The sequence below is a fragment of the Tiliqua scincoides genome, chromosome 3 (assembly GCF_035046505.1).
Source record: "Tiliqua scincoides isolate rTilSci1 chromosome 3, rTilSci1.hap2, whole genome shotgun sequence".
NCBI lineage: Eukaryota > Metazoa > Chordata > Lepidosauria > Squamata > Scincidae > Tiliqua > Tiliqua scincoides.
In genome coordinates, this window is record NC_089823.1 from 226,704,428 (window position 1) to 226,719,430 (window position 15,003).

Sequence of the window (15,003 nt, forward strand, 5' to 3'; positions counted from 1 at the left end):
GTGTGGAGAGGATTGCTCAGAAGACTTGCTTGCTGAGCTGTTGACCACTATGTGCCTTTACAGGTTGGGGGGTAATGAGGGAGGGCGAGGCATCATTTATACAATACTGTTGTTGGCAACCTTCAGTCTCAAAAGACTATGGTATCGCGCTCTGAATGGTGGTTCTGGCACAGCGTCTAGTGTGGCTGAAAAGGCTGATTGGGGAGTGACAATCCCTTCCACACCGGGAGCAAGTGCAGTCTGTCCCTGGTCTGTCTCCCTGGCTATGGGCCTTCCTTCTTTGCCTCTTAGCCTCAGACTGTTGGCCAAGTGTCTCTTCAAACTGGGAAAGGCCATTCTGCACAGCCTGCCTCCAAGCAGGCTGCTCAGAGGCCAGCGGTTCCCACCTGTTCCCACCTGTATATTATTATACAATAATGGATAGAGAAAAGTATGGAGGTGGCAGGTAGACTGGCTGTTCTTTGGACTGTTCCCTCTTCTGGCTCATGTTGCAACCACTCTAGCCGAAGCTGCTGCTGGTCAGTCCAGTTGTGTGCCTGCCATAGGCTGACCTGGGGTAAATGCCCTGAGTGCCAGCCTCTAGGGCCCCGCAGAAGCCTCTCTGAGGTTCCCAACGGGGTTGGAAACTGCGCTTCCAGTTTGCCGGAAACACAGTTTATATTGCCAGGGAACCTCACAGAGGTTTCCCTGGCATGGGAGGAGGTCGTGCGAGGCTCCATGAGCCTCTGGTAAATGGGGGGGGGATTTCTGCCCGAGGGGGGCGGTGACAGCCCACAGGGGGGGGCCATCGTGGAGCTTTGCCCCGGGTGCTGCGGGTGTGCCCTGGGGCTGCGGAGGTCTGGGCTGGGTCAATCTACAATAAAACCATCATCACCCAGGACTTAATCTTGGATGAGAGGGCCAACCTGGCCTGCATTATGGAGATGTGCTTGGATTAGCTGGGATGAGTACATCTCTCCTAGTAATGTCCATCAGACCTCAAGGTGCAGCAGCAGTAGCTTCAGGGGTGTGGAGGAGGACTGGCAAGTAATTTATTGTGATACCATCTGCTTAGTCAGGTGCTCTGCCCAGAGGTGGATGAGTTTTGAGAGCCTGTATCTGAAACTGGGAGAGGATAGGATGGGGATTCTGTTGGTGAACCTGCTGCTCAACAGTCTTCCTCCCTGAACTTGCTGGGGTGGTCTCAGAGGTGGCACTGCAATCACCTCAGAAATTGGTTCTGGGGTTTTCAACATACACCCCAAGGTGCCCAAAAAAGATATGGCTCAGATGTTCATAGTCATCATAACAGCTATGGACCTATCACAGGTAATAACAGCTTTCACACATCAGGCAGTGCATAGTATTGTATTTGGTTTTTAACTGGGGACAGATGATTGGTTACCTGGTAGTGGAGGATAACATCACATTGTTGTCTTTGTCAGATCATTCCCTGCAACGGTTTAGGCTTGCCGCATGCACAGATCTCTGGGGGGACGACAACAATAACCCTCTGCAGGGGGTTAGCCATTGCAGGCTAACCAAAGGGAGCAGTGCATAGTGGTTAGTATGTGCACACCCCTTCCTATTCCTTGCTTTTACTAGACAAGCAGCCAAACAGGGAAAAATCTTTGTAGTTTGTATCCACTGCCACCATCCAGGTCACAAAGACCAGGCAGAGGAGGGTCATCTTGTTTAAAACAATCAAACAAACAAACAAAAACCCTCCCAGGAGACTACTGAACCCCCAGGTGTTTATTAAAAGTCAAACCCAGAGTAGTGTCTGCAGGGCAAAAAAAATGTGACAGTGCACAGAATTAATCATAAACATGGACTAGGCAGACAAGGAGAAAAATTGAACTAGCTTATTTAAATACCAAAAGAAAAAGGCATTAACATCATGGGGAAACAAAGGTGAATAGTAAAAGCTAAAGAGACAGATGGAAAATGCCTGAGTTTGGCAGGAAAAGGTGGAGCTGGGATGTTACTCAAGTTCTCAGCCCACAACTCCCACCATTTTTCAGCTGCCTTAAACTCTGGGATAGTGTTTCTCAAACGGTGGGTCAGGACCCAATCCTATTCAACTTTCCAGCATCGGTGCAACTGCAATGCAGCCCCGAGGTAAGGGAACAAATGTTCCCATACCTTGAGGAAGCCTCTGTGACTACCCCCACACCACAAGATGCAGTGCATGCCTCATTGGCATGGCTGCACCAGCACCAGAAAATTGGATAGGATTGGGCCCTAGGTGGGTCGCGAGCCAATTTCAGGTGGGTCCCCATTCATTTCAATATTTTATTTTTAATATATTAGACTTAGATGCTGCCATGGTATGTGACTGCATTTGGGGAAATGTTACAGATTGTACTTTTAACAGGCTACTATGTATATGCTTTTAACAATGACAGTGGGACTTAACTCCTGGGTAAGTGTGGGTAGGATTACCACCTAGGATTGTTAAAAATGTCCCTCCTTAATGATGTCACTTCCAGTCATGACATCACTTCTGGTGGGTCCCAACAGATTCTCATTCTAAAAAAGTGGGTCCCGGTGCTAAAAGTGTGAGAACCACTGTTCTAGGAAGTTTGCAGAATCACAAAGCAACAAAAGGTCCCCGACTGGATGCTTCAGGGGACAATCCTAACCAACTGTCCAGTACCAAGGTAAGGGCAATGCAACTCCAAGGTAAAGGAACAAACATTCCCTTACCTTGAGGAGGCCTCCCTGACTGCCCCCCAACTGCAGGATGCAGCACATGCCCCATTGGCACAGCTATGGCAGTGCTGGAAAGTTGGTTAGGATTGCGACCTCAATACCTTAGTTTAGGAGATGCTGGAAGCTATGAAGGTGGCTGGGAGATTATTTGAGGGCAAATGATGGAAAGCTTGAGCTGAATCTGGTTGAGGGTGCCAGAAAGTCCATTTGCAGCCATACAAGTGCATGGTGATGATGCTGAGGAAAGTGTTCCTTGCCATTGTTGTGTCAGCTGATCTGCATCCAGTTTAGCTGTTCCAGGTGGTGCATGGCTTGTATAGCCTATTGTCAGCAAGTATCTCTTTGTGTGGAAGAATCAGGAAATCAGTCTTGACAGATCCAAAGATTTTCCTCAGCAGAGAAAAGCTGGAGCTGCAGCTTCCCAGCGAGAAATAAGTTTCTCTTACAGTGAGGAAAACTTTATTGGGCAAGCTTTATGTGCCTGTAGTAAATATGAACATTTTGTTTACACAAGGAGTGCTGTTTGCACATCTCCCATACACACTCATGCCACAGTCAATAATACCTTGCCTACAGTCAGATATTGTAGAAGTTGCATCAAGCAGCAGATCGATGGGGGGGTGCTAATCTCTGCCTGCCAATTTGCCTCTACTAATCCTCATTCTCTTTACTGCTTAGATTGAGGAAGATAGAGAGGAAGAGTAAATCTGGAGGAAAGTGCTGAGCTAGACTACTGGAGAGTGGGAGGAGCAGGGTCAGCCTTAGGGGTTGTGGGGCCCAACTGGAAACATTTTTGTAGGGCCCCATGTTCACAGCCAAGGTCTGTAGAATCTTAGAGATATAAATACAATTTATTATAGACTTTATGGTAGAATGGTAATGTATCCTTAAAAATGTATTAATGAACCACATAGATCTATGCACATTTTAATATCAAATTGCATACAAGACTAATTACCCTAGCACAGGGCCCCCTTAGGCATGGGGCCCAATTGGGAGAAATGGCTTAAAGCTGGTCCTGGGGAGGAGCAGAGGCTGGAACATCATCAGGCAAGGAGGGGCAGTATTTAGGATGTCATCACAGGTGTCAGGAAATCCTTGGCTGGCCCTGATCCAGCCAGTTGAAGGCACAAGAACATAAGAAGAGCCCTGCTGGATCAGGCCAAAGGCTCATCTAGTCTAGCTTCCTGTATCTCACAGTGGCCCACCAAATGCCCCAGGGAGCACACAAGACAACATACACAATCTGCGTCCTCGTGCCCTCCTGTGCATCTGGCAGAGGCAGCCTGCCTCTAAAACCAGGAGCTTGCACATACCTACCATGGCTTGTAACCCGTAATTAACTTTTCTTCCAGAAATTTGTCCAATCCCCTCTTAAAGGCATCCAGGCAAGATGCCATCACTACATCCTGTAGCAAGGAGTTCCACAAACTAATTACATGCTGGTAATGACTTCACTTCCTGCTTAATGACATTGCTTCTGGCTCTGCCAGCACATTGATGCCACTTCCTGTTTAATGACATCACTGTGGCTGTGGTTGGGACTTCACTTCCTGTTTAACATCACTGTGGCTGTGGTTGTGACTTCACGCCCTTCTTAATGACCTCACTTCTGACCACGCCAGCACAATGACATCACTTCTTGCTTAACGACCTCATTCTGGTCCTGCCAGCACAATTATACAACTTCCTGTTTAATGACATCACTATGGTTGTGGTTGTGACTTCATGTCCTTCTTAATGACATCACTTCCTGCTAATGACGGCACTTCTGGCCCTGCCGGTAGTGATGTAACTTCCTGTTTAATGACATCGCTATAGCTGTGGCTGTGACATCACTCCCTGATTAGCCCAATTTGTTTTCTGATCCCTGTTTCATACATGCAACAGAAGTGGATGAGAGACCAGTGCTAGGCAGGTCTACTCAGAAGTCGGTCCCACTGCAGTCAATGGAGCTTACTCCATTGTAAAGGATGTGCTGCGAGGGTGCCCGGAGTAGTGCAGGGAGAGGCTCCCTCCGCTGCCACTAAGGGCCCTGCTGACGTCACACACAGGAAACGCGTTTGCCTCCACAGCCCCTTTCCCCGCCCCAAGGTCTCTGGGAAAGGTAGTTCGGGCTGCGCCTCCCTCCGCGGAGAACTACAACCCCCAGAAATCCCAGCGTCGCTCCGCCCTCATGAGGTGCTTTCAAACTGGGCGCCTCAGGAGTGGCTGCTTCACCCGCCCCGCCCCGCCCCGCTTCGCCCTCAAGGCGGTTCGGCGGGGCCTGCCGCCGAGGCCAATGGAGAGGACAAGTCGCCCAAACGACCGTTGGAAGGGAAGGGAAGGGAAAAGTCCCGGCGCCGCAGCCAATCGTCGGGCGGGGCCAGCCATGTGGGCGGGGCTAGGTCTGAAGGGAGAAAGAGCCGCACCTGCCAAACGGGGCGATCCGGCTCGACCAATAGGAAGCCGCTTTGCAACCCGATTTCACAACAAGCCCCGTCTACGGAGACCTGTAACGAGAGACAGGAGGCGCCCGTCTTCGCTGTCACTCTTCCCCGCCCGGGAACAACCCACCAATACGAAGCCGCGCTTGGGGCTGAGCCTCACGTGTTCCCGCCCCCCACGTGGTTTCGGGGAGCCAATGGGCGGCGGTCTCGAGGTGGGCTCGCTTTTTGAATTGCGGTGTGTGTCACGGGAGACCCTGAATGGCGGCTCGGGGCCCTCGGAGCTGAGGGGCAGACGGAGGGCTGCGGTGAGGGTCGAGGGCAGGCGGATGGTGGGGGATGCGGACGGGGCCTGGGGCGAAGGTGTCGGGAAGGGGTAGGTGGGTCAGGAGCTGGCGGTGGCAAGGCGCAGGTGGGGGAAGGGCTGACCGTGGTGACGTCACGCGGCGGGGCGGGGCCCATGACTTAGAATGGGGTGCGGGCGGGAGAGGGGTTGACTTGAGGTTGACTCTGTGGTTCTAGGTCTGTTTGCCCCATAAAAGGGGGCAATCGGTCAGGCTGGAACTCTGGCATCTGCCTAGTACAGCAGCACCCAGGCTCTTCTCTCTGCCCAGCAATTCCCAGCACCTGCTGCCTGGAGGTTCCGTGCACTCTGTGCATGCTCAGAGGTCTTTCAACCTGTCTCCAGTTCCTTTTATGACAACTTATTACACTGCTTCTCAAAGTGTGGGTCGCAAGCCACTTCCAGGTGAGTCATGGAGCACCTAGCTTAGTCACCACTGAAAATGCAGAGCTGAAAATTCAGGGTGCAGAGCTGCTGGGCAGGGGGGGCTCCCAGTGGAGAGGGGCCTGGTGCTTTGCCCTGAGTAGGTGGGAAGAAGGGATGCTGGAAGGGGTGGGGGCTGTGTGGTTGGAGAAAGATCCAAGTCTAAGTTCTGCTTTGACTTCTGAGCCGGAATGTGTGGATTCCGAGCTACGCAAAGTAACAGCATGAGTGCACTCCATAATAGGGCCTTTGGCTGATGGTGGCTTAGGTTTGAAGGCTGAATTGATGATGTCATGCTGGCCAGCATGATATCTTTTCCAGGTCAATGACATCACTGCTGGTGGATCCTGACAGTCATTCTAAAAAGTGGGTCCTGGTGTACACTGCAGTAGAATGTTAAAATCATACAATAACTGCCTTAACTGATTGTTTCCCAAGGGTGTTTTTAATAAGTCAAAGCTCCACTTGGCCTCAAAGTTGCAAAGTCAGTGCTCCACTTTTGGCATTGGAAACAGGTCTGTGGTGAAAGGCTTCCTCAAGCCCTTCCTGTGGCTTGAGGAAGTGATTTTCAGTCAGTGTACCGGGTCACATTGGTGTGCTGTGAATGATCATAGGTATGCTGCTGGAGTTTGGGGGAGGGTCATTTATTAGTAGGACCATTGAGAAATGTGAGTCTTCCCCCAACCAGCTTCATGGTGTGTCTTGTCAATTGTCAAAACCGATTGCGTGTCTTGATGGTTTTAGTGTCTTGTCAGTGTGCCATGAGATGACACAGGTTGAAAATCACTGGCTTAAGGTATTGGATAGGAAATCAATAAAGGTCATAACTATTGCTCGCTGTTTTAATAACATGTAAATGTCTCTGTTTGCATTGATTTATTAATTTATATGCAGTCTTTCTTTTCTGAGCTACCTGTAGCATTCTCTCTTAAAGCATAACAAGTGCTGTTTCATAGACTGTGTAGGAAGACTCCTAGTCTGTTACAGGCAGGTACCCCATCCAAATCTTAAAATAAGGTGTTGGCATCCTTCAGCCTCAGAAGACTATGGTATCGCGTTCTGAATGGTGGTTCTGGAACAGAGTGTCCTCTCCAGTGCGCAAAGCCTGGGTAAAGTAGATATGGAGGATAGACTGTTACTCATGCAACAAATCCCCCTTCTCCTTTGTGTTGGCAACCTTCAGTATCGAAAGACTATGGTACTCGAAAGACTCTGAAAGGTGGTTCTGGAACAGCGTCTAGTGTGGCTGAAAAGGCCGATTCGGGAGTGACAGTCCCTTCCACACCAGGAGCAAGTGCAGTCTGTCCCTGGTCTGTCTCCCTGGCTATGGGCCTTCCTTCTTTGCCTCTTTGCCTCAGACTGTTGGCCAAGTGTCTCTTCAAACTGGGAAAGGCCATGCTGCACAGCCTGCCTCCAAGCGGGCCGCTCAGAGGCCAGGGTTTCCCACCTGTTGAGGTCCACTCCTAAGGCCTTCAGATCCCTCTTGCAGATGTCCTTGTATCGCAGCTGTGGTCTACCTGTAGGGCGCTTTCCTTGCACGAGTTCACCATAGAGGAGATCCTTTGGGATCCGGCCATCATCCATTCTCACAACATGACCGAACCAACACAGGCATCTCTGTTTCAGCAGTGCATACATGCTAGGGATTCCAGCTCGTTCCAGGACTGTGTTGTTTGGAACTTTGTCCTGCCAGGTGATGCCGAGGATGCATCAGAGGCAGCGCATGTGGAAAGCGTTCAGTTTCCTCTCCTGTTGTGAGCGAAGAGTCCATGACTCACTGCAGTACAGAAGTGTACTCAAGACGCAAGCTCTGTAGACCTGGATCTTGGTATGTTCCGTCAGCTTCTTGTTGGACCAGACTCTCTTTGTGAGTCTGGAAAACGTGGTAGCTGCTTTACCGATGCGCTTGTTTAGCTCGGTATCGAGAGAAAGAGTGTCGGAGATCGTTGAGCCAAGGTACACAAAGTCATGGACAACCTCCAGTTCATGCTCAGAGATTGTAATGCAGGGAGGTGAGTCCACATCCTGAACCATGACCTGTGTTTTCTTCAGGCTGATTGTCAGTCCAAAATCTTGGCAGACCTTGCTAAAGCGATCCATGAGCTGCTGGAGTTCTTTGGCAGAGTGGGTAGTGATAGCTGCATCGTCGGCAAAGAGGAAGTCACGCAGACATTTCAGCTGGACTTTGCTTTCAGTCTGGAGAGGTTGAAGAGCTTTCCGTCTGATCTGGTCCGGAGATAGATGCCTTCTGTTGCAGTTCCAAAGGCCTGCTTCAGCAGGACAGCGAAGAAAATCCCAAACAAGGTTGGTGCGAGAACACAGCCCTGCTTCACTCCGCTTTGGATGTCAAAGGGGTCTGATGTGGAGCCATCGAAGACAATAGTGCCCTTCATGTCCTTCATGTCCGAGTGCAACTCGGGCAAACAGCTTTCCTACAACGCTAAGGAGAGAGATGCCACGGTAGTTGTTGCAGTCACCCCTGTCACCTTTGTTCTTGTACAGCGTGATGATGTTTGCATCCCTCATGTCTTGAGGTACTCCACCTTCTCTCCAGCAAAGACAGAGGATTTCATGCAGCTCAGTGATGATGATCTCTTTGCAGCACTTTAGGACTTCAGCAGGGATGCTGTCTTTTCCAGGTGCCTTGCCAAAGGCAAGGGAGTCCAGGGCCACGTGAAGTTCTTCTAGGTTTGGTTCACTGTCAAGCTCCACCAGCACAGGCAGGCACTCAATGTTGTTCAGCGCTTCTTAGGTGACTACATTTTCTCTGGAATATGGCTCAGAGTAGTGCTGCACCCAGCGTTCCATCTGCTGCGCCCGATCCTGGATGACCTCGCCTGTTGCAGACTTCAGAGGGGCAATTTTCTTCTGTGTTGGACCTAGGGCCTGCTTGATACCATCATACACCCCCTTGATGTTGCCCGTGTCAGCTGCTATCTGTATCTGGGAACAGAGCTGGAGCCAGTAGTTGTTAGCACATCTCCTGGCAGCCTGCTGGACTTTGCTGCGAGCAGCTCGGAGGACCTGCAGGTTGCGCTCACTGGGACAGGCCTTGTAAGCTGCTTGAGCTCTCCTCTTTTCCTCAATGACTGGTGTCAGCTCCTCAGAGTGGGCTTCAAACCAGTCTGCCGTCTTGTTGGTCTTCTTGCCGAATATGGACAAGGCGGTGTTGTAGACTGTATTCTTGAAATGTTCCCATCTGTTGGCTGCATTTGCGTTGGCTGGGCCTGGAAGAGATTCCTCAAGCGCTTGTGCAAATTCCTCCACTTTTCTCTGATCCTGGGTCTTGCTGGTATCAATGCGAGGTCTTCCTTCCTTTTTCGTGTGATACAGTCGCTTTGTTTGCAGTTAAATAAAATAAGGGATGCTTTAGATTTGTGGTGTCTTGAGATAATGCATGTTACTTATGCTTGTTAGTAATGTGAAGGACAGAAGTAGCACTCCCTAAATGACAGCACTCTCTAAATTGCTTATTACTATAATGTTTTAGTTGGACCAAATAATGGTATATTCCCTTTAAATTAATGGGCATCTAATAATATTTCTGTCTTTTTCTTCCTGAGGATGCTATTAACTTCACCACTGGTTGACTCTGAAATAAAAGTGCCCTATTGGTGCTACACAGCATGATAGATTGAAATGGCAGTACTGTAATGAGAAGGATGAAGGTAGTTATTTAAACTATTGTGCACTGCATTCCCAGTCCCTGCATCAGGATATATCTCCAAAGTTAAGAATTGGTGTGGTATCTCATAAGAACAGCCCCACTGGATCAGGCCATAGGTCCATCTAGTCCAGCTTCCTGTATGTCACATGATTGTTGGCATCCTTCAGTCTCGGAAGACTATGGTATCGCGCTCTGAATGGTGGTTCTGGAACAGTGTTCTCTCCAGTGCACGAAGCCTGGGTAAAGTAGATATGGAGGATAGACTGTTACCCATGCAGCAAATCCCCCCTCTCCATGTTGCTGAAATGGTCCAATGGAAAGGCAGAGGCCAATACGGTTGTTGAAGGAGTTGCCAGAACGTGACTGTGTTCAGCCATGAACTGCCTCAGGGACTCCAGCTCCGGATTTTGCCTCAAGGTTGACTCTTGGAGCCTTTTCCATAACGATGTAGCCACAAGGCAATGGAGGTTTGGGATCAGTTTTCCTTCTCTCAGATGAGCTGCCTTCCCAGGCTAATGAGTCCCATCTACCCGGTGGCTGTTTAGTCGCCTCTTACGACAAGTACAGCCAAACTGAGGGCCTATTCTTATCCCCAGCCCCCAGGGGTTATATCTCCCCCCGCTGTATCTCACAGCGGCCCATGAAATGCCCCAGGGAGCATGCCAGACAACTGACACAACCTGCCTCCCAGTACCCTCCCCTGCATCTGGCATTCTGACATAGCCCATTTCTAAAATTGGGAGGTTGCACATACACTTCATGGCTTGTGAGTAGGGTGACTTCAGTGAGTAGGGTGCCAGTTTTGGGCCTGAACTGACAAAACGCATTCAGGTTCCTCCTCTTCATAGACTCATCCCAGAAAAGTGAAAATTCTGTCTATTTCGCACCTGGAACATTGTTGGCTTGTAAGTTTCTTCTGAGAAGGAGGAGATCATGGTTATGGTTGTGTATTAAACTATAGGTTTGGAAATTCCTTTTGGATCTGTATTTAGAATCAGGGCTTTCTTTTCTAGGCATTATGTATTATTATGGTTCTTAGGAATGGCCTGCCAGATACTGGTGGCTGTATTTGACCTACTGAATATCGGGTCCTTCCCAATAAGGCTGCTTCCTGTGGTTGGCCTGCCTAGTGTGTGCATGACTTGTGGGGCACTTTGCACTTCAAAGGTTGCGTTGCATGTGTGACCTCATCTGTCCAGGTGAAACGCACATTTCATAGCATGGATGCTGTGTCTCTGTTTCCTGTTTTTATTGATGATTGTGCTTGAGGGCCAATTTACACCGCTGATAACAAAAGTTTCTTTGCAGTTCCATATTGCAACATACGCAACCCTGTTACTTGAGAAACCAAGCTTATGTTGCACTATTGCTTCCCATACTGGGAAAGCACAGCCACCTGCCTACTTAGGCTTGCATGGGAAGTAACTTTGTGAGCCACAGGAAAGCTGCGCTTTGGCAGCTAGCAGTTTTTGACAGCAGTTACGTAGTTGTTCAAAGTACCCAAAAGGTGTGCTTTCCTCACACGTTTCCCATTTGAGATATGAGGGCTTTACATAGGAAGAGCCTTGCAGGATCAAATTAAGGATTCCTCTAGTCCAGCATCCTCTTCCCCACAGTGACCAACCAGATGTGCTCAGAAAACTTAAAGCATGACATGAAGGCAAATAAGCTTCTCTATCTGTTGCGCCCAGCAACTGGTGTTCAGTAGCATGTGCCTCTGAAGACCAAGGTTCTAGTTAGCTGCCATCACTTGCTGTGGATAGACCTCACCACCCTGTACTTCTTGGTTTTCACATCATGCTGGCTGTTCTTATTTGTTCATTTTTAGACAAAAGCTATAGTAAAAGTGCAGCATCCTGTTTTGAGCTTGTATTTAGTGAAGCTCATAGTACTGATTAAGGGGTTCTTCGCACAGTGTGTTCTGCCCTGTGTTTGTGGATACCATCAGGGAGATCTTCTGATGTACCAAATGCCTGTTGCAGAAGTTTAATGAGTGGTGGTGGGTAGGAGTGATGGTGGGGAGGAGAGAGATTATTTTGGCGGAGACATTCTGAAATGACTGAGAAGATGATGGTAGGAAAAGTCAACAGATTGGCCTTGTTGTCTGCATGAGGGGCATTTGCAATAAGGGTAAAACAAAATGACCAATCTTAATGCAGTCATTGAAGAGGTAGGAGCAACCAGAAGAGGTACCGGCAACTGGGTGGAAGGAAAGAACAGGCCTTTACCAAGTCCACAGGGAAATAGTCGTTGAAGAGGTGTCAGGAAATGGAAAGTGTAAGTTCTCTATGTAGATGATACTATTGCTTTTGGTATGGGGCCTAATTGGGTGTTTCTCTTGCAGCAGTTGAAAGGGAATGTCCTTTTGATCATGGCCGACAACAGTACACTCATATCTGATACAGGAAGGAGTCTTTTGGCAGATTCTTCTATTCTCGATTCCAAAGTTACAGAAATTTCCAAGGAGAATATATTTGTGAGAAGTACATCAGATGGCGAAGGTAATGGAAAGAACAGTGTCTCCACCCTTGAGATTGTTTGTTTATTTTAAAAGTGAATATCCTGCACTATCTTCAAGGTTTTGGGGTGACCTGCGTGTGAAAATGAAAGCAATACAATATAAACAGCAGCAATAAAACCGGGTGGGGGAGGGTGGGCTTGAGGGCAGTAGCCCTGGGAGGGATGCAGGGATGGTGGCAGAGGCTGCTGCCAAATCCTATCCTCCCTCCCAGGCTTCAGAGTCCGACACAGGTACCCTCAGTTCTGTACCAGCTAAAAAGCTGGTGCAACTCCATGGAGAGACACAGACAACCTGTAGCATGCTGCTGTGGCTCCTCATGGGGTAAGGCAGGGGTGTCCAAACACTTTGGCAGGAGGCCCACATCATCTCTTTGACACTGTGTCAGGGGCCAGGAAAAAGTATTAATTTACCATTTAAAATTTGAATAAATTTATATAAATGAATATATTAGAGATGGAACTTGTATGAATGAAGGTCTTGGAATAGCTCAAGGCCTATAAAAAGCCTTGCACAAAGCAAGGCCAGCCTTTCCTTCACTGCCACTGCTGCATCACAGACATGAAACAGCATGTAGTGGAGGGAGCCCTCATGCTACAGCTCAGAAGAGGTTGAACAGTTGTCCTCGTGGTGAGAGCAGTTGTGTCGGGCCAGCATGGGCTCCAACAAGTCTCTGGAGGGCCAGAGGTTCATTGGAGACTGGGGGCTCTCTGAGGGCTGCAAGTGGCCCCCGGGCCAGGGTTTGGGCACTCCTAGGGTAAGGGAACCAATGTTTATCACAAGGATACTTCTGGCTGCTTCCCTGCAGGATACAGTGGTGGCCTTTTTGGTGCTGCTGTACCATGGTGTGGAGGCTGGAGGATTGGGCCCGAAATGGCTTAAATGCTGTCGCTTGTTTGGATACTGATAGTTTTTCTTCTCTTTACCAGAGGAAATGCCTCAGATTGAAACCAGGGTAGTTCTCATTCAAGAAGCTGCAAAATGTGAAGAACTCCTGAAAGCTTTGGAGGTAAGTCTAATTTTATAGGTCATGGCATTGAAACACTGCCGTGGTTGAGACCCTGGGTAACCAGTCTCATATGGAAGTTCTCCTCTTCTGCAGACCGTTAAGATCATGGAAGTTCCTGTTATAAAGATAAAGGAAGCTCATCCTGGTAAACCAGAAGAAAAACTAATAAAAAGTATTATGCATATGGTATGTTGGGCAACTAAGCATATATGTCTGCATGTAGCATGTGGCACTACTTGGGAGGTTGGAATCTAGTCAATGATCAGTCATGACCTGGTATTGGACAACTTAAAGGCACAATGGAGGGAAATGGTGCATGATGGAGCTAGCCGAATAGAAACTCATACCAGCTTTGAACTGCCCAGAGATTGATATTGATTTGTATACTTGTGATTAAACAACTACAGGTTTGAGTCACTTAACAATGGGGATACTTTCTCCAGTCCTTATAATGTGATTAGATTCTTAAGCGAACATTCAACTCAAACTAGTGCCTAAGCAGACACTCCCTGCCAGACACTCTTATGCACAGGCTACTGGAGACTGATTGCTTCTGTTTTACATTAAGAGCCTTTTCTTGTGTGTGCAGACACTCTACTGCAGTCTGTGGGAGACCTGATTGCCTCATTAAGAGTCTTTGTTCTCTGACCACTGTCATATTTGTGGTCCATCGTTAAGCGGTCTGTGGTTAAACGACACACGCCTCTAATCTTGTAAATGAAACTTGAATTAAACTTAAATGTTTGTTTCTATCTGGCAAAAGCAGTCATGTTTCTGTTCAGCTAGCATCAAATTTAATGGGCTGTTTCTACCAAAAATATTTAATATTTTACAAAGAATTAATTCTGTTATATTAAGTGATGTACATTGCTATCTGGGCACAAAATGTTGCCTTTAATCTTATAAATAACACTTGAATTCTTTGCACATGAAGGAAATTAAAGTGCCTTACATAAAGACTGAATCGGTGGAAGAATATGAAGATTCTGAGTCACCAGAAATTGAGACTGTCTTTGTGATACCAGACTTTCAAGATTCTGTGTTTGAAGGCTTGCACAAGGCTGACTGCAGAGTTCTTGGGCCTCCAATAATAAAGCATTGTGCTAGAAAAGGCGAGGTAAAGATTTGATAGACTGAGGAACATCTTATTTTTTATATTCTCCTGACTGTTTGAAAACTGTTGAAATGTGTTTAAACTCCTTGTTATGTTTTCTGACACAAAAGGTATCCCAAAGGATGCTTGACAATGGACTAGTAGCCACAAAATATAATGAAATTGCCAGTAGAAACTATCAGTAATAATATCCCTGTGAACTGGGCAAATGGGTATCCACCTCAAACTCTTTCATAGCACTGTCACCGTCTCCGTTTACCTACAGTTGAATAAGGCCTATCCGGTTTCTTATAGTGGCCTACCAAATGCCTCTTGGAAGCACGCAAACTAGAGAGAGGCATATTTTTTGTTTTATTTTAATATTGTGTTGTAAGCTGCCATGGTTGCTAGTGAGTGAGGCAACTACATTGCTTGCCCTGCACACTATAGCTTTTCCATGTAGATGTTTACTGGAGCAGGGAATCTCCAGACATCATCCCTGTATCTCTCATGAGCAAATTGGGCCTATGGTTCTATCTTTTTATGGCATTAAAAATCCTCTAGGAACATAACTTTCACTTAAGTTTGCTTAATAGTCTTCCATGATAACTAATCCATTGCAATTTTATTGCAGCCTCTTCCTTTCTCATGTCGCCCTCTGTACTGTGCCAGTATGCTGAATCTTGTGTTATGCTTCACAGGATTCAGGAAGAAAGAAGAATTGGTAAGATTGTCTTCCTTTTGCACATCTTTAGATGGCTTGCTTAACTTCAAATAATCACTGTATTGTGTAGAGTTCTGGAGTTGGTGGTCTGCTTAGATGTTGGTAG

General features: G+C 47.8%; 1 protein-coding gene across 1 annotated transcript in view; it reads left to right on the forward strand.

Annotated features, from left to right (window-relative positions):
- Positions 1 to 5,251: 5,251 nt before the first annotated feature.
- ECT2 (epithelial cell transforming 2) overlaps positions 5,252 to 15,003 on the forward strand; it is a 49,251-nt gene continuing 39,499 nt past the window's right edge. The window contains exons 1-5 of the mRNA XM_066619703.1: positions 5,252 to 5,335; positions 11,898 to 12,054; positions 13,001 to 13,080; positions 14,015 to 14,197; positions 14,808 to 14,897. Coding sequence (XP_066475800.1) covers positions 5,318 to 5,335; positions 11,898 to 12,054; positions 13,001 to 13,080; positions 14,015 to 14,197; positions 14,808 to 14,897 — 528 coding nt within the window. The 5' untranslated portion in view covers positions 5,252 to 5,317. The remainder of the gene's footprint in view (positions 5,336 to 11,897; positions 12,055 to 13,000; positions 13,081 to 14,014; positions 14,198 to 14,807; positions 14,898 to 15,003) is intronic.